Source organism: Diadema antillarum, unplaced genomic scaffold, assembly GCF_040938485.1.
Source record: "Diadema antillarum isolate AM-2024a unplaced genomic scaffold, OU_Dant_1.0 scf00000085, whole genome shotgun sequence".
NCBI lineage: Eukaryota > Metazoa > Echinodermata > Echinoidea > Diadematoida > Diadematidae > Diadema > Diadema antillarum.
The window spans coordinates 786,634-812,800 of NW_027270974.1; the positions used below are offsets into that span (position 1 = coordinate 786,634).

General features: G+C 37.6%; 1 protein-coding gene across 1 annotated transcript in view; it reads left to right on the top strand.

Moving 5' to 3' along the window:
* The first annotated feature begins 334 nt into the window (after positions 1-334).
* Positions 335-26,167, top strand: part of LOC139717912 (band 7 protein AGAP004871-like) — a 120,560-nt gene continuing 94,727 nt past the window's right edge. The window contains exon 1 of the mRNA XM_071629398.1: positions 335-601. Coding sequence (XP_071485499.1) covers positions 493-601 — 109 coding nt within the window. The 5' untranslated portion in view covers positions 335-492. The remainder of the gene's footprint in view (positions 602-26,167) is intronic.

Below are 26,167 nucleotides of genomic sequence, written 5' to 3' on the forward strand. Positions count from 1 at the left end.
ATACACAAACATGCCACTTCCAAGTGGCCCGCAGTCAACTGTGGTGCTTTTGTTTACTACGGCAACCCAACACTCCATCACAAGAGCGGCCGACTGCACGCTTCTCGATGACGACACCGGAGGAGGATGGTTCCTTCCACATCACATCCTCTCTTCCTTCCACTCTCCCTGTCCGTCTGAGCATCTCTCCTCCAATTCCATCTCCTCATTATTCTCTCTCATTCTCTCTCTCACTGTCTCACACACAATCAGCCTCTTTGGACCACACTTCTTTGGTGGAGGATATTTTTTTTTCTCTCTCTCTCTTGTCTGACCCGACTCTCTGGAATACGGGACCGTGACTTCTTTGCCGTTGTGCCCCCATCTCTCGGGTCTGGATTTACCATTGTCGGTTCCTTCTCGGAATACATTCTGTGCTTATGAACGACAATCTGCTATCCCATCTCGTTTTCACGGAGGAAAGGACAGTTTTGATTGGAGAGTAATTCACACATGGAGATGAGACGGCATGACAGTAACAAGCTCGCCATGGGCGCCAGGAAACGAGAGTCGAGGAGGATGTCGCAGACAACGTCCACTTTCTTCTTTGTGCCTGAAGACGGTAAAGACACAATTAAGTTTTGACCTTTTCTTAATCTCTTTCCAAATGCGTGCATCTATTACCTTTTCAAAGAGTTACAAGGGCATTGATTCTTGTAGCGCTAGGCCTGTATTCCAGACATTGTAGGTACAGTTGTGTATTGTGATGAAGTTTCACAGTCCTTCATCTTTGATAACAAGAAAAGTAGTCATATAATTGTAACGTTAATGGTATGATTTCCTTTGGGTATAGAGTTAAACTGGTATAGGTAAACTCACATCTATAAGGTTGAATTTCTATAGAAACTGGTCACTCTTGTTTCAGTATATTTCTAGGCAATGAAACAGAAACAATACAGAAATCTGGTAGTATAGGAGCCTTTTAAGACATCACATTGAATCTGACGAAATACACATGCAGAATTCTCTGTTTCACATGTTGCAGACAGGTCCCGTGTATACTTGGCCAGGTGTCTATGAGAAACACGTGCTATAGCTACCTAAGCTTGTCCTTAACAGGTTAAAAGGCATATGTATCACTTGACCTATAACAGACAAACAGGACACTGTCTATGGAATTTAATCAGCATCTGTTGTGTGATTTGATGTCAAATTTGTGTTTAAATCAATTATCCTTTCACTTCATCCTTATACCACATTACTGCAAGTAAGCTTACAAATCCTACAGCTGCATTTCTTTCAGACCATAACTTATAGTAGTATTTAAACTGATACAATGATAGCATAACTAGTCAGAAACCTCACAGCAGGTGTAAGTATCATGAGTATATTAATGGCACTGTCTTTGTCATGGTATTTGTAAGTGAGTTGCAGCTACTAATACTTTATGTATTACTGCAGCATTTACTTTACTCTTAACCTATGACAATAACAACAGCTACTACTACTACTACTACTATGCTACTACTACTATGCTACGACTACTATGACCATTACTATACTACTACAACTACTACTGCTACTATACTACTACTACTACTACTACTACTACTATTACGATGCTACTACTACTATGCTACTACTACTATGCTACTATTACTTCTACTACGCTGCTACTACTACTACTACTACTCTACTATGCTACTAGTACTATCACCACTACTACTAATACTAGTATTACCATCACTACTACTACTACTATTATTACTACTGCTACTACTACTAGTACTGCTATTACTACTACTACTACTGCTATTACTACTACTACTACTACTACTACTACTACTACTACTACTACTACTACTACTATACTACTACTATTACTGCTGCCACTACTACTACTATCAGCGTTTCTTCTATTGCTTTGCCTATTATAGCTGTTCGAGTGCTTCAATAGCTTTTGATATGGTGACATTTTCCTGATTGAGTCACTTCTGTCTTTATTCCTGCTGATAATTTATCAGTTGCTTAGTAGTGACTCTAATCCCTACTTGTACTATTCTAACTTGATGAGCCAATTTAGTGTGTTTTTATACATTTTTGGAGAGGAATGTAGAATGTGTTGTTAGACACATTAAAGACTGCATACCTAGGGATTCTATAAAAGTAACAGGTGTAAGCCCAAAGCTATCAAAGCTATTAATTTGGTACTTGTTATAATAAGAGTGCTGGCATTTAAAACAAACACACAAACACACACACACACACATATATATGTATGTGTATATGTGAATGTATATTATCAAAATATATGCATACAAACATACCCACATCTTAATACAATAAAACTGAAACCAAGTTCATGCTGTATTCACCATCAGTTTATTTTGGCGCACAAATTTTCAAGTGTTGAGAAAGAGCAAATCGCTCAAAAATTTGTGTGTCAAAATAAACTGTTGGTGAATACAGCATGAACTATCTATCTTTATATACATATATATATATATATATATATAGATAGATAGATAGATATATATATATATAGGATACCTTTGCTCTTCCTATTTTCTCAGTTATTACTTTTATTGAGACAATGAAAAACTGATGTTGGCAGTCCAGTAGTTCAAAAGAGGACAAGGCAATCCACAGCACAGCTGCATGAACCCGACTCATGTTGTCATGTCCACTAAATGTCTGAATGGAGCAAGCAAAAAGAAACAACATATATGTGACTGGTGCTGCAAATTGAATTAGGCGCTGGAATTTTTTCGGTCGAGGGAGCAAAGGAATTTTGAAAACTCAGCCACAGTCAGGTCGCGTCTTGTCCGCGGGGCTCTGACTCTGAGCAGCCAAGCAGTCGAGGACAAACATTTTGCCGAAAAAAAAAGTGAGATGGGAGGGGAAGGGGTGTGGGTGGGGGAAAAGGGGGGCAGGGGGCAAAGGCAGGAGGAGAAGGGAAAGAGGGAGGAAAAACATGTAGATAGGAGATGTTTAGTTTGGTTGCTAGGAAATGCCAAGTGACGTTTGAAGCCCTCTCTTTCCATTGGTCCATAGATGCGTGACCTCACCATGACCATAATTACCCTATATATGTCTCTTGTAATCCACACACTCTTCACAATTTGTTATAGTTTTGTTTTTCACAAACATGGTTGTAGTCATGGGGACAGCTCATTTGCATCTCATGTTATTTGTCCTCAGCAGTGACAAAATTAATTATACAACAGATAATCCTTCAAGTGTAACCAACACATAAACTTTAAATTTGTTGTTCCGTGGATATATTACTGTACACACTTAGATATACACGTCTCCATGCACACTTTGATGTAACAAATTCTACATATTCAAATGTAGAATTCTCTGTTAAGCAATAAACACATCATAAGGTATTTTGGAATGTATTTCCCTCTCAAATCTGAACATGCTCTTGGAATATGATTATCATTATGCTCCATAAGTCATCAATATGTCTCATTCTAAGAGGAATACAGAGGCAATTTCAGTGTTTTCTGCCATCTTCAGGAGATATGAAGTCATCTTGTCTTACCAGTTTTAATGTAGTGTCTCAGCTCAAGTACAAAGATTTGGTTTTGTGCTTGCAAATGCAAAAATAATCCTAATCTATCTCTTATTTCACCATCAATGGCTGCAAGGTTTTGTAATATGCCTGTCCGTGGTCTTGCAAGTGGAACAGATCTCAAGAAATCAAGGCTACAAATTTTGCATATTCTCTTCAGCTGGGTATGCACACTACTCCTGCTGACGCACAAAAAAGACATGTGCATCATCTGTTTTATAGAACGGGAATTTTTTTTTTCTCTTGAAATTCTTCCCTTTTGAGTAAACCGGGAGAACAGATAGGAAGAGTGTGTTTGTGGTCCAGGCATTTATGCTAGTGGTGTAGAATAATGACAAAAATAGTGCAATTGACATTCAGGAGTCTGTAAAAAGGTGTAAGTGCGTGACAGCGATCGTGTGAGAATATGTACATAAATGCATACACATTTCCCAAGTGTATTAATGACCTTGTTGCTCCATTCTGTTGTACTCTATCATGACTGGATGGACAGGGGAACTCTCCATTCCTCAACAGAGGATTCTTCTCTGCATTATTGTGTGTGCTAGCTACTGGTGTTCCTCAACATCTTCTTACTTATTTGGATGTGACTGAATTGACTTCGCATCCCAGGACAAGCCATGCTTTCAATGGAAAATCATTTGGATATTGATATTATTGAGCTTGTGAAATCTGCTTAAATAAATGAGCATTATATAATCCAGACAGTTGTGATGGATATTGAGTTTTCGTGTTCATATCATTTGAGGTTATGTGTAACCCCAGTCAGAAAGAGGACTTGCTCTCTAACTGCATTCACATCAACCAGTGCACAATATAGATTAAACTGTTGGTGCATAGCATATAATGTGCATCAGTGCCCTTTTAGCACTCAACAGACACAATAACAGACTTGAGGGAGAATTATGTAGGTCACCCTAAGCCTTATGAGAAGGGAGATGCTTAAGACTTAGCCCCTGAGGGAATTACACTCTATGCTATGATACACTGTGCATAGATTTAGACACTTCTGCCTTTCTGACCTCAAACCCAGTTGACATATTGTATTAGCTGTTCTTTTTGCATGGAGATATTTTTGCGAATGAGGCATTTTCATGAGGTGTAGTTTTCGTGAATTGACACCGTTGCAATCATAAGTGCACTGTTACCCCAGAGCATGGCAACATTTTCACATGTTGTGGTTATTTTTGCATTCCAGCAGTTGTTGTTGTTCATTACCATCTGAGAAGATGGCTGGATAGCCCATATTCAGCGACGTTAAGCTGGTCTTCCATGGGGTCCAGTTGGGTTAAACACCCTGCTCTTTGCGATGAATGAATGAAGCGGGATCTTTTACGTGCATGAGTTGTTACTCTCTCATACACAGGACCTCCATTTTATGTCCTATCCGAGGGACAGAGTGTTTTGCCTCTTGCTAGAGGGGGCGGTATGCTTACACACAACATTGCTCAGTCCAGACTCTGGTTCGAACCCGGGCCGCGTGATCGTGAGGCAGACGCGCTACCGACTGAGCCAACTCACCTCCCTTAAGTGATTTGCAAAAATCATGAAATTAAATGCTTGTTTAATTAAAAGCTTATACAGTAGGGTAGTATTCCATGTTTGTGAAAGAGGCAGGAAGATCACTCTGACAAACATTGGGAGTTTTATTTTGTATGACATTGATGATAGTTTTATGGTTGGAAAATGTATTTAAAAATTCTGAATCATAAGAATGTGGTTTTGAGAGCACCGGAAATGGAAAGAGCAGAGGAGCCTCCTTCCACCATTTTTGTTAACACTCTTTATGTTCATTCATTTCAGATGCAAAATTGGGTTTTCAAGTGACTAGGTTATAGTTTTACCTTATCTTTTCTGATTTACATTGCTTAGATAATCTGTTCTTTGCAGGATGTGCTTGTGGTTAAAACTTCAACCAGTGTTGCAACTTCTGTCTGTGTAGCTGTAATCACACTGGAAAAATTCCTTAAGTTCATGCTTTTCAAAGTTTTGCCAGTGTTGCAATAAACCTCCTTTCAACCTCTCAAAATACTTCTTACAAAACTTTCCACTAAAGCTATGGAAATTTACTGAACCTCATCAAATCTTCATGAAGTTTGTGCAGTCTGAAAGTTCGCGAAGTTTGTCGTGTGACCAATCCAGATAACTCACTGCCTTTGTCAGTCAACTGTCGAATGGCATGCTCTTTCTTCTTTCTTGTGCGTGCATACCTGTGGCCCAAACTTTGAGAACTTACCAATAACTGAAACTTGGAGAAGTTTGGCTACCAATGTGAACAGACGAACAAACTTTGTGAAGTGTTCTCAAAGTTATAAAAGTTTTGCCAGCATGACTGCTTCTTGTGACTTACAGTCAAGTTCCATTGCCAATGAATGTGGATTCCTGCACGTCTTATCATATATATATATATGACTGTATGTAGGAATAGTTTAGCAAATCTGTGAGAATAGAACTCTGAAGATGTGTACTTTTAAAGAAATTACATCACCAGATACACTAATCCAGCAATGTCATAGAGACAGAAGGATAAGTAAAATCTTGGCGATCAAAAAGGAGAGGCAGTGATGAGATTATACACAAATATCTTATGCTAAAGTTATTAGTCCCATGCTAAGATAATTGCTGTATGATATACTACCTAGTATAAAAAGGTCCCTTTGTTCCTTCTGGTCTCCTTTTTGGAAGACAAGCACAAGGCAGGGAAGATAGAGGGAGGAAGATAAAAAAGAGAGAGTAGTCTACGTCTCACACTTGTGCCAGTTGCTTTCGCGGCAAGCACAATGAAAGTCACTTTTGCACTAATCCAGTGCACATATGGTGGCATAATTTGTCTAATTGCATCTCAATTACGGAGGAATAACTTGCGGGAGCAGGCATGCAATATTCAGGGAACTACAAAATGAAGGCGTAGATGAAGAGTAGATTGCAGATGCCAAAACTGAGCTGCTTTAGGGAAAAGTGCACATGCTCAGAACCTCAAGATGAACTGAGACGTGTAATTGATTAATAATATGTAAAATACACATGGTATGAATGAGCAACCAGACCATTATGTTATTCATCATTTTGAAGGGAACAGATTGCCAAACTGTCACCTGCTCTTTTCTCCATAGTGCATTTTAAGGTTCTATGTCATTTCCTAGTTATGCACATTTATAAAAGAACCAAAAAAAGTTATTATGCCTCTTTTTGTGAAGTTATCACTAATATTGTGCAAACTGTCAAGTGAACAGTAAATGTTTACAAGTAGACTAAGTGAAAAAAAGTATATAAGAGAGAAGGTGAAAGAGATAGATCTCAGGAAAGATGAATATATAAGAAGATTTGATTAAATACTTTGCACATTACCTTAATGAGTGGACTGAAAGCAAAGAGTGAATTTTGAGAAATGGAGAAATATAGTATGTAGATGTAGATAAAAACATAAGAAGATGGGAACAGAAAGAAGAATAATATTGAAATATAAGTTGGTAGAAATGGTCTGAAAATGATTCAAAATGATGTAAAGATAATTATAGTTAGATATAAAGAGGGGAATACAGAGAAATTAAGATAAGGGTACACACACACATAAAGAAAGATAACCAGATAGAGACTTAGAAGGATGTATGCACAGAGTTGTAAAGATAAAAGTAAAGAGGGACAGGTAAAGTATGATTATATTCAGGGAAAGGAGGACTGAAAGAGAGGTAGGTTTATAGAGACATGAGCATGCAATCGTCATGCCGACAAAAGACTGCAAAGTTTAAGATCACAATTTTAACCCATTTAGGACGGTTTGATTTTGCTGCAGCACACATTTCCCATAGATGCTTGCCCGAGTATACTCGGGACTTGTCCTCAACGGGTTAAAGATCGTGAAGTTTTGCCAGTGTGACCATAAACTTCTTGCAAAACTTCTTGTGCAACTTCTTGTGAAACTTCCCATGACAGTTCCCATGTAAGTTCCCACTCAAACTTGGGATATTTCCCGGACTCCTGCCAATCTTCTCGATCTTTGGACCGTGTGAATGCTAGCAAGTGAAACTTCGTGAAATTCATCACGTGACCAGTCCACCATCTAGCTTGATCGGGTGGTGCCTCCGAAGTGCGTGGCCATTGTGATGTAGGTGTGTGCATTGTTGCATCACAATCACCAGCTGTCAGAGATCATGCTCTTTCATCTGTCTTATTGAGAACTTAAAGATTGGGAAATTTTGCTGCCAGTGTGGATGGACAACCAAAGATCACAAAGACTTCACAGTCTTTAACATAACTTCACAATCTTTTGCTAGTGTGACTGTGGCTCTAGACAGATGAAAGAGACTGATGCAAAGAACCATAAAGACAATAGCAAAGAGGGATACATAACCAGAGGAGAATGCAGAGATGTAAAAGGATGAGCAGATAGGCGGAACGAGAGATAAGTTGATCGAGATGCGGACAGAAATGTAGTGGAGGACATAAATGGAAAGTTGGCGATTGACAAAAAGTAGATAGAGACATAAAAGAATGAAGTTCAATATAGGATATGAAATGATTGAGACTAAAAAGAGATGTGGAGATTCTGTTGTTCTTTTTCTATACTTGGAGATGCAAAGTATATTGTCTGATCAGTCCTGATGGCTTTGGTGCTGGGAAACATGCAGCCGGGCAATGGCAAATAGATGGTAGTTCATTGCATACGTCAATACGAGGACTAAGCTAGGGAAAGCAATGAGGGGCTATTTTTGAAAACGTGGCATTCTTTCCCCTCAATCTTTGTTTTTACTCCCCCTCCCCCAAGCATCTCATCCCTCTTGGATACGAGGGTGTCCCTGGATGCATCTGAAGTACTCCAATTAGACGAGGGGTGCTTCACAAGAGACACAGAACTGGCATCACAATCTTTTCAGTTGAAATCCTAATGAATTTCAGGGCTTTGTCCTTCCCAGTTCACACCTGAAATGAAATTCATTCCTCTCATGAAATGACAATCCGTACTACACAATAATAGCCCTTGAAATTTCAGCCTGGCAGACTTCTACCAAAGAGTTATCAACCAAGTCTGTGAGTGGTTCTTTTCAGGTTTTGAACACCATTTTGTGACACTTTAAACCTATGAGTTCTATCTATTCAGCATGGGCATGTTTCTAACCCGTTCCTCCAGGAATTCTCTGGGAGCCTTTGCTGCCTCCAAATGAGATTCGCTTTGCCTGTGGTTAAAGAACGGACAGGTTGGGTAATCCATCTGTGTGAAAGCAGCCAATAAGTAGTATTTCGCCTTTCCACGGTCAACTTCATGTGCTATCGAACAATGCAAAATATTGATCTTACTTGATACATTATCAGACCTTGTGCTGATATGGCCTCACAAAGTCCATTGTCATACACTATAAAGACACCTGAATAGGATAAGCAAAAGTCAAAACTTAGTGAGCATAGCTTTGATGTCAACAGAAGATAGATTAGACAAAAGTATACACACTTTTGATTCAGAAAAAAAAAAACAGTTATGGAAAGAAGAAACTCTAATCTTTCAATCTTGGTTAAACTTTTGAATGTTGTGGTACCACTGTGACATCTTTTTCTGTCTTTGTTGATGGAATATAGCTCCAATTCTATTCCAGTTCTCAAGCTGATTTGTCATCAAACTCACTGACATTGCTTACCAAAGTCTGGATATGAAATCATGTTGAATTTCATGCACTGTTCACTGTTATCATGGGAGGACAAATCGGATGTAAAGTTTGGAAAGTCATATCAAATTGTTGATGGAGAGTGTAATATTAAAAGAAAGAAAGAGAGATCTGACTTTTTTTACACATTAGTGTGTTCATGCATTTGAGCCATGGTGCAGAGGCTGGCATAGAAATTGAGTATGAACAGGGTTTGAGTTGAGTGAGCACTTGATAGCTGCTGGGTGTAACCAGTGATTGCACTTCAGTAAACGAGTGCTGGAGAACGGCTCCATCCATTTTCTCCCTCTCACAGTGGGATCAAATTTGTCCATTTGTCAACCCACACTACATATGTTTCTTTTCCTTGTTTCTCTACCCCTCCCCGAATTGTTCCTTGCTTCTGTGGTCTTTTATCTTGTTCAGTCGTCTTGAGCAATCCTGATATGTTTCTAGTAAATTGGACATTTGTGAGCTGTGGTATTGGGTATCGCAGGGAAATCAAGAAATGCTTGACTTTCTCCCTCCCTTTAGTGTCATTCATGTTACTTTGCCGTGGCGACAGTGAAAGGGTTAAATTCATTGGTAGCCATGTTGTCAGCAGATGAGCTGACATCTTGTACACTTTCTACTCCCATGTGACTTAAACTTTGGCGGCAAAGACCTAACATGGTATGCAAATTATAATTACCACCTTTCCACAATGCAAGCAGTATACCCGTCAGTCTCTGAATTAGTTTTTGTTTTTTCTCTCTCTGTAAAGACTCTTTGAAGTGTAATCTATACCTTTAAATGCCAAAAAAAAAAAGATGAAAAGGAAAAGAATGAAGAAGAGACAAAAATGAGGGAGAGAGAGAAAAGGCCACACTGGCAACAAATCCGTAAGGCTCTGGCCTACCTCATGTTCACCCCTTCGTAGCCATTTATGGAGATGTGATTGTCACAACGCGATAAAACCAGTGAGATCAGTTAGACTGAAAGATTGGAGACGCATTGAGGAGGAGAAAAAGTAAAGCGTAAACACCATCATGATGAGACAAGCGTGATGTAGAAAGAGGAAAAACATAATCTCCTGCAGAAAACTGGGTGAGATAAACTTCTCAACAGCTGTCATATCATTGATGATAGCATATTGTTTCTCTCCTCTTTTTTTCACAGCGATCCAAACGTATCATGTCCAAGTGCCCTGGCAAGATTCATAGTTTCTTCTTTATCGCACTGTTGTGGCAAACAAGCAAGATGTGGCGTCAATAGCAAGAATGTCTTTCTCGGCTTAACATCCATGCAGTATCTCATGGGGACTGCAGCGAGAGAGAAGGAGAGAGAGATAGATAGAGAGAAAGAGGGAAAGAAAGACAGAAATAGTGAGGAGAGAGAGAGAGAATGAGGGAGATGGAGATTGTGTGCCAGAAAATGCGTCAAAGTGATTTCCCACTTGGAAAGACGCTGAAACGAGGGAGTAGGCTAGGAAGATGCAAGAGATGGTAAAAAATAAACCATGACATCACTTCTCGTGGTGGTGGTGGTTTAACGTGATAAGTGACACTCTGTCGCTGTGAATCGGCGGATTGCTTGTTGCAAGGATGAAAATGAGCGACATTTTGAAGTTGTTTTTGATAAACCATGGCGTCACTGCAGCAAGTTTACGATCTCTATTCTCCGCAGCTGAAGTATTCATAAAAGACAACTTTAGAGTGATGTGAGCCATATATGTATAGATATATTAATCAAATATGAACTGATCAATAAATCTCTGTCAAAGATATAAAATGTATATGAAATATATATGAAGATTTGAAAGCAAAAACTGATACATCCATTTTCAACATCATGATGTTGGGCATACATGGTAATCAATTATGAAACATTCATAAATGACAAGTCTGCTCTCGTGAAAGTGGGGCGTCAGCATTGATAGTTGATTATCCTTCACAGATGGTGATCAGCAAAGTTCAAATTTTGTCTGATGCGTATATCATTTTCGTCGAAAGCATTATGAGAGGTATTAGCGTTTCTGCGAAAGGCTGTTGTGTGACTTCAAATGAGCCCCAGCTGTAGCAATATACCGTGCAGTGTTATGTGGTACAGAAAAGAGCTGTGACATGAATGAAACATGCTCTTTAGCTAATCAGGTACTCCATTTAATGGGGCAAAAACTGCTCTGCTGGACACTAAATCTACTACCACATGTGGTAGTTTTTCATTTTGTATTTCTTCTTATAGGAAGGAGACCATAAAATGAATCAATGCTAATTGCGAGTCAGTGTGTTTTATGGAGTTCATTTCCAATAGCGGATCCAGGGGGTGGGGGGGGGGGGTGGGGTGCCCCCTCTTTATTTTTGTTAAAACAAAAGAAATAAAAAGAAAACAATGGGCGGGGGTGTGCCCCCCTTTGATTATGTAAAGGTGCCTCCCCTTTATGGAATTCCTGGATCTGCCCCTGATATAGGCATTCAAACTTTTTTTTTGATTTGTTTTTTACTCATTTTCAGTTATGTAACTTTTGTATTGTATAATTCATTGTGTATCGTGTATTTTTAATTCACAGACTGGCTGAAAAAAAGCCTTCAGCTGAGACCGGGACCGTGACAAAATAAAATAAATGAATGAATGAATGAATGAATGAAACTACAGCAGTTGTCAGTGATATAAAGGATAGTATAATTTTGACCTGTTGCCTTAGTGTATAGGGAATGAAAATAATTGTAAAGCCCTGCCAAAAATTTGCTGCCCTGTAGACGCAGTAGATGCTGACATTTCATATGGGATGATTTCGCCACTGGCAATGAAGCCAAAGGAAATGTTATGGCAAGGCCTGGTATTGCATGGGACTCATCAGTAATAAAAGTAGTATTTGTGCAGCATAAAAAGAAAAGGTGAATAACCGTGGTATTTGCACTGCTGTGTAAAGCATCTCACACAATTCCTACATCTAAATGTCCTGCTCCTGACTTTGTCAGTCAGTTGAAGGTTAAGACAGTACTCACATTTTACAGCAGCAACAGTACTTTAAATATATCAGTGTATATCAGAAAGAATTAAAGGAGTTGACTGCATCACTCATCTTAACTTGTTGAAGATGAGTCCTGAGTATACTCGATCAGGTGTCTATTATAGGAAATGCGTGTTGCAGCAAAATCAATCCGTCATCAGCGGGTTAAAGGAAAGGAGAAGTTAGAGTCAGAGAGATGCTATTCCAGTTCTTTGCAGCAGGATTTGTCGCAATTATTCATCCATATCCATCCCCTTCCATCAACCAAAGTCAAGTTCGATAGCATGGGGGGGGGGGGGGAATTCCCGCAGGAGTCTTTCAACTCTGAACTTTAAAGTATGCCCTCGACGATTCCCAAGACATGGGGGGCTAGCCTGCAATTCAGATTTCATTGGCACTGCTCTCTCCTGCATTGTGCCTTCAAGTCCTGCTCTTAAATTGCATATTCTCTTCAGGCGGGAAAGCCAAACCGTAAACACGTCTGCTGAACCTTGTTTGCGAAAGTCGCAGACAATATATATCGTGGCAACAATGCATTAGGGAGCTTTTAGGACTATTCCTCCCTGTAGGTGTATGGTCTATTTTATTTTGCAGCTGTGCATTTGTCGATAAATGGAGAGAAAAAAAGTCTGAGCTTGTTCAGGGAATTGTCGGAACTCGGCACTTTTAAGTTACTGTTTCCATTTTGTGTGATTGATGATGCAACTTCCGTGCTTGCCACAAATAGCTGTGTGAAAAGAAAGTAAGAAAAAGAGACAAGGGTTTGTGGAGTAAACTCATTGGTCTAATTAATCTCTGTCATCGTCCATTGAGAGGCAAAGTCTTGCTGCCCACAAGGTCATATGCACAAGTCAAAACTCATAATATCCCTGCAGGTAGCACGCTGTGGTTGAATGAAAGTGAGAAGAAGGTTGACTGATGTGATAGAATGGCGGTTTGGTAAATGCATGCAGAGCGATTAATCCTTTATATGTGACCGTGCATCACAAAACCAACAAAAAGTCGCACCCCTTGATTTTACGTGAGGACTCAAAAAAGATGAAATGCGTCAACCAAGTCAATCTTGAGTTTTTCATGTTTTCTGAAAGAGCTATTCTTCTTCTACATCATTTGTAAGTTTGGGATCATGAAATAGATCAGAAAGTGTGTTTTCAGCATTTTTTCTACAACCCCTTTTTTGTAGAGTAGTGTGATCATGTATGTTTTAGAGATTCCTTTTCATTTCATGAAAATCCTTTGCACACTCTTCACTTTCAAATCTAATAACTTTTGAAAGCAAAATGCTACTGCTTTGAAAGTTGGCATTAATTGTGGACAGAATGTGTTAATAGAGCATGCTTAATTTCAGCTTAATCTGATAATCCCTTCATTGTTGTTGCTCCAGTGGTTTACATCCTCTTTTCTTTGGTCCAATTCATCACACAGCTTCCATGGCATGGTAAAGATTAAGCGCTTAGGTAGACCCTGTACTTTAGAGCCTCTTTTCTCAGTTCAAACTTTTCCAGAGTGTGTGCTTTCTTTCCAATATTTAGATAGGTTAGGAGAGTCCATTTGAATTGAGTTATATATTATTCTAAAGCTTAGATTCTGCTCTTTCAGAATCTGCCCTTAACTAGAAGTCCATGTCTGGCGACTTTTTGTTGGTTTTGTGATGCAGGGTCACATATGCCCACGCATGTAACTTAACTTGCCAAGCTTGTTATCAGAACTCTGCAGTCTATCCAAACTTGACCTAGTTGTAAACCTAAATAGCATAGCTCACTCAGGTGTAGCCATGTGCCTCATTCCAACAGGACAACAGATGACACAATAGGGACTAAGGGAATTGGGTAATCTCTATTCATTGATGATTAATTTCCACACATGTTGGTGAGAATTTGAAAAGAAAACATTCCAGATTTCATGCTAGTTGGCAAACAAAGCACAATAGGGGTTTTTAAAAAATTCTGTATTTGCATGAGGTAAGGTATGTGATTAGATCATTGATATTCAGATATTGTTTTCTATGCAAAAATTACAAAATATATGTATTGATATTTGCAATTCTATTAAGATTATTTCAGTCAAATCAAGCCCCAACAGAGCCTTGATGCCCCTCCCCCTTCCCGCAAAAAAGAAGAAGTAAATGCACAAATTCCTGAAATTTCCAGTCCAATCATTATTATTCCATCATGCAGACACTAACCAAGAGAAAATGTTTTAAAAATCTAACCATAATGCTTTGACACATATACATGGATATACATAAAAATGTACATAATTGTACGTAATGGACATAAAATGTACAGTGGGCAAGTAAATGGGCATGTAAAATAGGCAAGATACATGTTCACACTTCAAAAAAGATGTATATATGTTTATCTAAACTGGATTATTAATGCTGATGAATCTTACTTTTTGCAATGCATTTAAAACAGATATTCTTAAATCTGACTCTATGAAAGAAGCAAGTAATGAATCTTAGAAATTAGTATTAATTTTGGGTACGGTATGTCAAATGTGGGGATTAATCATCAGAGGTAGATATGAACATAAGGAACAAGCACAGTGATGACTGACAGACCATCTATCGTCTCCTGAAAACAGTGTAACCTTTGACCTCTGGCTCTTCACATCCCCATCTGGATATGTGTATTCACACACACACACACACACCCACACACACACACACACACATGCACACACACACACACACACACACACACACACACACACACACACACACACTCACACACACACACTCACACACACACAGAAAGAGGCACTACACTGCTGAGGTTTACTCTTTCTCTCTCAACTCACCTGCATCTTTATATGATGCCACCAAGTCCTTACAACAACACAAATCATAAGCAGACGGCCTAGCCTCGTAAGTCCCCTGTATTGGCGTAAAGATGTACCAAAAGAGAAAGGCTCTTGTCTCCCTGTCTGCTCTGCTCATGACCGTTCTTCCCGATTAAGGTTCTTGTAAACAGGAAAGTGCACGTTTGAATCACGCCATAGAGAATTGTTGGATTTCCAACGTCTGAGGAGTAAATCATGGTCTGTTCGTAGCACTGCCATACAATCTGGTCTTGTTTAGTGCGCTATGTCAGTAATTGAAAGTGAGTGTTGTTCAATTTTTTTTTTTTATTCTGTCATACACTAGAAAATAAAACATCGAGATGGAATCTATTAAAGGCTGACCTGTGTGCCCCATCCACATATTGTTGGTTCTGTATTTGTCTTTAATGTTGCTTTTAACCATTCAGGGGAATTACAAACATACAAACAAAGAAAAGCATTTTGTCATCTATCTTTCTTGAATCTGGATGGAGGGTTATTGTGGTGTGTGCTTTGCTTTTATTTTTCAACTTTTGAGGAGAATGTGCTAAAATGAAATGAACTGATTGATGCATGCTACTTACCATGATGAAATATTGCTGATGTATACATTAATTTACTTCCTTTTTGAGATAGAAATTAGTACCATGACTAGAGTTTGTGTGTAACAGGATTTGTAATGTGGAATGTAGGCTGGTATTGAAATGTTCACACAAATGTCACAGAAACGTCACACGGTCATTTTCTTTTTATTGCAAAGGGCATTAAGATCAGGTGAAATTACCATATTGTCGATAAAATACCATGGCAACAAACAGCTGAATTCATGATGCATAAAGAGTTAGATGTAAAGACAAAAAAGCTTTGAAAACATGTACAGCACTCTCCCCGTTATCGGGTATCACTTAAACGGGTACTCCGTTTAATTGGGTAGTAATGTCAAAATCAGTTCCAATGCACATTAGAATTACCTGATAATCGGGTTGTCTCTCCGCCTAAACGAGTAACTAACTTTCTTCTAATCTACTTTCTACCCACATTTTATTGCAGATATAAACACTTTAAGAAATTATGAATGTCAAATTTTCCACGGCTAATCGCATTCTCTGCTTAATTTGCAAAGAAGACCAATCATTTGGGGAGTGATTAAACAATAAAACACATGTACCAGTACCGACTTGCCACACGTAAATGAACACTACACATGTAGCTGGTACTCACACTTGCATAGACAGACAGGAGTTGAACACATTTGCGCTCCTCCCTTGCTCCGCAACAACATTCACAATACAAGAAATTTGCAACGAAAATCAGGGCGTGCACCAGCTCCATAATTTTGCTTTTTCCCCAGTCACTTCTCAGAAAGTAATCTGACGCAAAGAGACGTGTTCATTTCGGAAAACGCCTGCGTGTTAGCGAGGAGTCTATAGTCAAACGACAAAGTTTTCTGAAGACATATTAGTCCATAAAAAAGAGTGTAAATTTATTGCTCTTGACTGAGCAAGTGTAAGGTATGTATAATGTGCCGTGTAAGCACGCGTGTTAAGCATACAGTGTAGGTGTTTGGTGCAATAAACAATGCGTGTACATACACATTGTGCGTGTCAAATGTGAATGAGACGAGTTCTTCTGTTAATCGGGTACTCCGCTTAATCGGGTAAGAAATGCTCTGCTCGAGCCTACCCGATTATGCGGAGAGTGCTGTACATCCTGTTCATTAAAAAACGAAATCACGGGCATCAATTGTATGACTAATTAACCTCTGTGCAGATCAACAGATGACTGTAGCAAACTTCACAAACTTAAGAGCATAATTATTGTGAGTTAGCCAACCAACTCCATCAGTGTAGCAGTGCACCATAGTCCAAGTGGTAAGCCAATGTGGCAATAGGAATTGAGGGGATCAGGTAATCTTTATTCATTAGCAATATATTTTTAGACATCTGTGCAAGTAGTCAAAGAAATCACTCCGATGGACATTCCAATCAGCGAATAAAGTGCTATAAGGGTCAAAGGAGAATATAATTGTCAAGTATAATTTTTAAGCCCATATGCTTTTGAGATTGATTGTATGTGGGTAAAGTAAATAATCAATGGAAACAGATAACCCATGGGGAGTATGATAAAATGCCACGCCTGAGACCTTTGAGAACAGGCTTTGAGAATGCAACAGAGTTGGAGGTGTCTTGGTGCGAATGAGTAAGTGGTACTCAAGACAGAAAAATCTCAGCAGGGGGTAGAATAGGCAGAACAGCTTCGCCTGTCATCCCAAGATCACCTGGGGGCATTTGGAACCACGCGACATCACATGCTCTCTCACCTTTGTGCAGATCGACAGATGACTGTAGCAAATTTGACAACCTAGAACATCTTGTGTTGTGCAAGCTTTCCATCAGCCAGAGTAGGAATCATGAAGAAAAATCAAGGAGCTTTATTTGTCCTGTATAGAAATATTGCCATCCTTATGCTTTGAAAGCTATTCTCTATACCTACATATTTTGTATACCTATTCATATCAAAATAGTATTACAGTTTGATCTGTGGAAACAAAAGTCTCCAAAAGGCAAAATGAGACACTTGGCTTCAAAGTTTTTTTTTATTAAATGAAGACTATAACTTCCCACTAATAAAAAATAACAACAATAAAAACTGCCATCAAACTGACAATACAAACATATGTCCGCAAATATGTATCAGTAAATTCTGTCTCTTTTTTATTAACCTGTTGAGGATGGACTGATTTTGTTACAACATGCATTTCCCTTTGACCCCTGCCTGATTATACTCGGGACCCATCCTCAAAGGGTTAAGAACAGATGCTGAGGTACTCTATATTCAGCCTTAAAGGGGACCTCCAGATGATTTTCAGACTTTTACATTTGAACAACCATAAATTAGTCAAACTGAGTACAGAGTTTCAGAATCTATAGTGATTGGGATAAGTAATGAGAATGTTTTCAAAATTTATTATGAATTGCAATGAACAAGGATGATGACATGGCAGCCTCACCATAAGAATGCATGAGTTGGGGCTCAAGGAAGCAGAACAAAAGAAGAAGGTATGCATGGATTTTTCACAGGTGAACTTGTTGAGCAAGCGGTATTGTAATGGATTACACTCCTACATTTCTGAAATATATGAGGCTCTGATGTCATCATCACTGTTCAGTGTAATTTGTCTAAGATTTTCAATTTATTGGTTTCTCTGCTCAAGGACCACAATAAATTCCACGGATCTATACATGGAGCTGTTGATTTATGTACTACATGATGTGAAATTATGAAAATCATCCGGAATGCCCCTTTAAGTAGTAACCCAAATTTACATTAGCATAAACACACCATGTCATAAGTAAAACAGCATACATGGCTTTTGACATTATCTGCCATCTTACACTCCGATGTCTTTGTAAGCCACTTCAACATCTGCTTTTTGACATACCAGGTGTAGGCACAAGTGTAGCCACATGATTGATTTGCATCCAACAAGATAGGGGAATGGCAGATAATGGATGGATAAGACTCCTAAAGGAATGAGATAAAATATAGAAGGAATGGTTAAGAAGAAATGTAGTATACAGAAGGAAAAGAGGATAAAGTGGACAGGACAATGATAGATCGTAGCAACAGAAGCAGGCTAGTTAGTAAGTTAAATAATGATATTAATGATCAAGCAAAATTGACAGAGATACAGGGGCGGATCCAGGAATTCTGTAAAGGGGGCGCTTCTAATATTTCTGGTGCCACTTCCGGGTTTCATTTCATTGTTTTCTTTTTATTTCTTTTGTTTTTAATGAAAAATAAAGGGGGGGGTTCTCCGGTTGCGCCCCCTGTGGATCCGCCACTGGAGATAAGAATTTCAAACTGGCAAAACAAACAAAGAGTTCAAATGAGATAAGAACATAGACAGATAGGCAGAAAGAGAGAGGGAGAGAGAGAGAGAGAGAGAGAGAGACAGACAGACAGACAGACACACACACACACACAGACTGGTAGAGAGAGATAAAGCAAAGAAAAGAGAAAGAAAAAAAAAGAGGGCAGAGAAATTTGAAAGCATAGATACTTGTAACTTTATGAAAGCCTGATAGTGGAGGAGGGAGATTGAGTGAAGTCAAAGAATGAACATGAAAGACACAGAAGCAGAAGAAGTATACAAACATGAGAGATGAGATAGAAAGATGTATCATATACCTATATGTATAGAGAGATGTATGTATATAAAACATAACATGCAGGTACAAAAACTAGATAGCAATGGCTCTATAACAAATTTAATACATTACCTGAATAAACTTGGAGTCCAATAAAAAGTGTATACAGCTTAAGTTTCAGAATCATAGTCTCAGTTGTTAGGTTCAGAAATATATACATGCCAACTGATAGTTACAACAGAATAACATACGAGCAACGATTTTAGAAATACCAAAAAGCTGCGGAAGACATCTTGGAAGAAATAAAAAGCATTAAAACTGGAAAAATTGAAAAGTAAAAAACAGCTGTTATAGAGGCTTTAAGGTGAAAGGAAATGGGAAAGGAAAGCAATTAGAATGTTAATGGAATTAAAAAATATAAAGTTGAAAGAAAGATGAACTGAAAGATACTTCAGAATTTTTGTGTCTTTTTTCTATTTTTTTTCTTTCCGTTTTCAACATACTTTGTGTATGTGAGTGCCTAAGTATCAGTGCAGTTATGTACCTGTTCTGTACCTGTTCTCTTTAGCCAGTGATGTGCTTCTGTTTTCAAATGGTATCTTCACATTGAGGATAGCCTTCTTGCTTTTAGCCATTGTATGCAAGTACCATCTACTGCAAAACATTCTGTTTTAATTCATCAGCCTTGTGTTCGAGAAAAAAAAAAAACAGAAGGAAAAACTGCAAAACCTGCCTTTATTTGTTATGATTCATGGCTGCTGTTGATGCGTAAACATAAACAGTGTCTGGGGAGGCGGACGGGATGGGGTTGATTTATGGCTTTTCACAACAGCAGTGTATATGCAGTGGTGTTTATTAGCATGCATGCCAGACCACCTTTTGTGACTTCGCACTGCATGAATGGTTGCAAGTCACCAAAGGAGTAATTTGAAAAATGATAATATCTATCTATCCTTCTCTCTCTCTCTCTCTATCTATCTATCTGTCTATCTATCTATCTATCTATCTATCTATCTATCTATATCTATCTATCTATCTATCTATCTATCTATCTATCTATCTATCTATCTATCTATATCTATCTCTCTATCTATCTATGAATTATCTATCTATCTACCTATCTCTCTCTATGTATACATTTATAAGAAGAACGTATTTAGAATTCATGCTAAATTGGTTTCTGGGAATCTACGCCTTGTAAGAGATGCCTCTATGTTTATTCCTCATATATCACATGCATTAATTCTCTTGTTGTAATCGACAATTCACACTTTCAACTTGTATTATGTTTATGATTTACTTGTAAAATGTGGAATATGGAACATTCAAAAACAAGCACAAAACATATATACTATGTACATATCATATCTGTAACTACAAAAACAACAACAAACAAACAAGTGTGAAAATCATACTGCAGAGTTACTTTTCATGCCATTAAACATGACATTGTTTCACATGACTTTTTCCCCAAAATGTATTGAAAAGAAAAGATGTCTGAGCGACAACCATTCTTTGTAAAGACACTCCCGAGTTATCATGGCAGACCGCTGAAAGACTGTAGTGTTGGTAGTCGTACAGATGGCTGCCACAATATCGTCCCTGAGCCGTTTGCAGGGGCAGTTATCAACTGTGACATACACAAATGAGGCGGATAATTTAGTCAGACATTGGTAGCCTCAATGACTTCCATTTTGCATGTTGGACCTTGGCTGTGGTAATGGCTGAAATTCCACAGATGCTTACACGAAGAAATCTACAAATGTATAACATACGTCATGTGTAAGATTGTCCTACTCTTTTTCCTGGGGGGCATTATTCATGTACATATATTTTTGTCTTGCTGTGAATGTGCTTACATCATGACAGTGAACATGTCTTTTTATTTGATTTATGTACAGCAAGACTTGGTATCGACTGTAACCTGTAATTAATATCTACAAAGTCATTGCTAATTCTGATTGTTTTCATTTTAGGTATAGGTTTTGATCTGGTCAAATTAACTTGTGCATTATTGGCTTCTGTTTCAAAATGTTTTTCGAACCTTACACAATATCAGATATTAGTAGTAATAATTTTCTTTTTGTATCCACATTTGATAATGATAGTAATATCAATCAATATTTTGTTTCAGTGATTATCTCCCTATTTGGCACATACGCTGGAATTGTTTATTTTGTTTTGTTTTGTCTCCTTATCATTAATTGACTCATTTGTATTTTTTATTATATGATTATTATGCTGTATATGTTTCTAACTTCTAAATTTGTTCAGTCTCTTGGCTATTATGGCAGTACTTTTAATAAAAACAGATTGAATCAAATTGAAATCACTGTTAGGATTTAGCCTACTGATCCATTTGTTTATTTGTTTGCTTGTCTTTTAATATTGCTTTTCTTTCTAATGGCAAGTTTGTTGAGCTTTCTATGTATTTTGATATGTATTTTTCAATGATAGTGCTCTTTCATAATGACATACTTTATGATGGGCTAGGAAATTGATTACAGTTTTAATTTTGAATTCATTTCATTCCTTTTCTTCTAGATAGATTTACACCATGCCAAATTGAGTAATTTTTAGATATTTGTAGAATACAAACTTTCATGTAATGTATGAGAATATGCATGTGAACTAACAAGAAGCATAACAATAACATTGTATACACATTGTATTTTCAGTCCCCCCCCCTAAAAAAGAAGTATTTTCTTCAGTGGCAAGAAAAACTTAAATGATAAATCCATTAAAAGAGATTACAGACCAAATGTTTACAAAATAACACAAGTGATATATTAAAGGTGAAAGAGAAAGAGATAAAAAAAAAATAGGTAAATGCACGGGTTATACATAAAGTCTTGCAAGGGGACAGTCTCAATAGATAATAACTGACAATTTTACAAGGAGGAAAGAAAGGTAATTGCAAGCAGTGAGACTTTCCAGCTATAATAAGTGTGAATTGTTCCAAGAAAGAAGAAATTTTTCTGCGGTCTTCCTTGGAAAAACAGTTAATCATAAATCTGACTCATTGTTCATAGCTCCACATCTCAGGAGAGGTTTTTACGCCTCCGCCACAAAGTGGTGCCGGAGGCATTATTTCTTGATATAAATCTCGAACAATAATCAGCGATCTATGTCAGTTATCTTCCCTGCGGCTTTATCAGAAATGACTGGATGTCCATTCTTTAAAGTCTGGTGCACTGTAATATCAAATACTGATGACTTCAAGTATGATGTAAGTCAAAGACTGACAACTTTTAGTGTGATGGTATTACAAAGTGTGCGTGATAAAGAGTTTTTGTTTAGTTTTCTTTTTCTTTTTATTACAACTGATGAATAGATGTCAAAATAATGATTACAAATATCTGAAGAAGAAAATTTGAAGAGCATTATCTGAATTGATGTAGAGACTGAAAGAGAGGAACACAGTGTGTGTTATTCATATGTATATACACCAGTCTAAATTCTTCTAAATTATCAGAACCTGTTTGTTAAATTCCCATTAAAACACACACACACATACACCCACACACTGGTAAATAGCAAGAGTTGAACATTTAATCCTTTTTGCAATTTAAATGTCTACCAGAGGCCAGTGATTAAGGAAAAAAGATGCTTCCCCTTGGTTTCTGTTTGCTTCACATGTTTGATGAGACAGACATTAAAATGTTTACTCATCAAATTGGCAAAGCTTGGATGCTCAGCCATTGTTGACATAGCCTGTGTCCAACATTATCAATGTCCTAATTGCTCAAGTTATACAGAATGGACAATTAATAGGAGGAATAAGAATTTTAACTCTTATCCTCTGGTATCAAATACTTTGCCAGTAGGTTTTATATTTCATCCATAGTTCCTTTGTAATCAATGGAAAAAAAGCAATACACAATCATTTTCAATGTATATCATATATTTTTATTGTATGTGAATGATAGACAAACATCTGCATGCTTATAAAAGTTAAGTGCCCTTTTTTAACCAAAGCATTTTCTATATTGATTGAAGTTTGTATGTCCATATGACTCCTTTATCACCAGGACATGTGTGCATGGAGCATTATTTTTATCCACACCCTTAGTTTTAGGCTCTCTCATATGGATTTTTGTTACAATATTAATTTTGTGGTTATTTCCTACAGCCTCCTTGAAGTTACTTAGATAGTAAACTAGTTTGTATGATGCAATTGATATTGCATTCAGTTACTCATATTATTTGGCATTTGTTTTTTGTTTTGATGTCCATTGATCTAGATGTGTAGTTAATGCCTTTTTTTTATCGAAGAAAAAAAAAGAGGGATATGGATGCTTTTCTTTTTGGTAAATGAAACTTATCTGCATAATGTGAAAAAACTCAAGCCTTTTGAAATGTCACAAAGCTTGATGGAATGATATTTTGATATAACCTATTGTTCATTTAATGACTGCACTTCTCTTACAATGATATTAGCATAAACAAAAAAAAAGTACATAGAGAGAAAGAAGATGGTGATAATGCAAGAAAGAAATATGCTCTTGCAATTGTTAGTAGTACAAGTTCAAGTAGTTTTTTTTCCATATATATTCATATATTTTCAGTTTTATTTCATCTCCAATAAATAATTGAGTATACAATGATATATCTGGGTATGCAAATAGTGTCACAAAATCAGTACAACATTGTAATGAATATAATGACATGTAATAAAGACACAGGTAATTGTTAACAGAGAAACAAATAAATGCTATATCTTTATGGTAAACTCCGAAACAAAATTGTTGGAAATGGAGGGGACAGCTGAAAAATATTCCCCTGTAGAGTCACATATGGAGGGCTTTCTGTGCTAACAGAATTCTGTTCATCAACCCACTCTTTTATGGTCGCCCCACAAAAAATGAGTGTGTACGACATAAAGGGGACATCTGACCTGATCGGTGTGCCAGAACTGATTACAATCGATGAACACGTGATCAGAGTCCAGATTATTTGAGGAAGAGTAAGTCTCTTGTAATCCACTCTGTTGTCTCATTCTATTACTGAAAAGTGATGCACAGCGATGCCTAGATTTTGGGGAAAAAAAGCTTAATAAATGGGATGAGTAATTGATGTAGAATGCAGCCAAAATTCTCCCTCAAATGGTACCCAGAGGCCAAGTTGGTATCATTTTGCTCTATTTTGACACCGCCAATGTGATTAAATGTGTGATGATTGATTCTAATCTCATTCATGGAAATGGCAAAGACATAAGTTTGTTTGTTTGTTTGTTTTTTTATCACAAGGGAATGAGTGGAAGTCATTCCCGTAAAAAATGCTACATTTATTTGTGGTCCCTTTTTTATCCCTCTCCTAAAAAAATTTTCAAATTGCCAAAGAAATAAACTTGATAAAGCTTTAACTTTCCATCATTTGATTATCATTGCATCCCTATGAGGCGATGAGAGCCGCTTCCTGAGACTATCCCCTGAAGCAGTTAAGCGGAAATGCGGAAATGGAATACTGTTTATTGATGATGACTGATGGAGAATATCTTATGTTGGCACTTACTATCTCAGCTAGGCACCGCGGGTTGCGCATGCAGATGGCACATCCCCGTGGCTTTCATTTTTATGACCACACCACAGAAATTGTAATGGGTGGAAGCACTCTCTTTGAATATAAAAAGGTAGTTATTCACATTATCCTGGAAATGGCCAAGACGTTAGGATGAGAGCGATGTAGAACATGCCTTGGCCTGCACCATCATCGTGTTGAAATATGTTACCGTATTGCTTTAGAGCTTTCAACATATTATGATGATCTTGTCTTTAACATTGCTATGTACACAAGACAACAGAGAGTTTAGTCTTAAGCTTGATATGTTGTCTCACCTGACATCAGCTACTATGCCACTCTTGACTTATGAACAACTGCTATGTGTTATTTCATTGTTGTATCCAGGACTTTATTCTCAAATGAAAGATTGATATTGGTAGAATACTCTTCCTTTCCTTGTCAAATTTTATAGCTATGACTGTCAGCCCATCAGTGACAATTTGTAAGAGCGCATATGTGACCGTGCACCTCAAAACAAACAAAAAGTCGCCAGACATGAAATTTTAGTTAAGACCACATTTTGAAAGAGCAGACTTTAAGCTTTAAAATGATGTATAACTCAAATCAAATGGACTCTCCTAACCTATCTAAATATTGGAAAGAAAGCACAAACTCAGGAAAAGTGTGAACTGAGAAAGGAGGCTCTAAAGTACAGTGTCTATTCAAGCGCTTAATCTTTACCAAACCGTGCTGGCTGTGCGATGAGTGGGACAAAAAACAGGAAGTAGACCACCAGAGTAACAACAATGAAGGGATTATCAAATTAAGCTGAAATTGAGCATGCTTCATTAACACATTCTGTCCATAATTAATGCCAACTTTCAAAGCAGTAGCATTATCCTTTCAAAAGTTATTAGAGTTGAAAGTGAAGAGTGTGGACATGTTTCTTTCAGTAATGAAAAAGGGATTCTAAAGACACACCTAATCACACTATTGTACCAAAAATGTTCGAGATAAACTGCTAAAAAAAACACACTTTCCTGCCCGATTTATGATACCAAATTTTAGCATAATGTACAAGAAGACCCATTCTTTCAGAAAATATGAAAAAGTCAAGTTCGGCTAGGTTGACCCATTTCACTTATTTTCAGTCCTCACGCAAAATGAGTGTGTGCGACTTTATGTTTGTTTTGAGGTGCACGGTCACATATGTACTTTTACTGACTCCCAACAAAACTTTAATCAGTGAACTGAATCATGTCAAAATCTCCTCCAGGAGATACAATATATACCAGGTATGATGGGTTTCCATAAGGAATGGGCTGAGATTCATCCAACTTTCAGTAATGAAACACCATGTCAAGGCAAGTTGCAATGTTGTTTTTTTTCTTACCTGAGTTTTGGCAAATTCATATTTACTTTTGATTACCTGGGACTGCAGAAAAGAAAGAAAGATTGAAAACACAGTTGCCAAGACAATTCCTGTGAGTCGGAAAATGAGAAG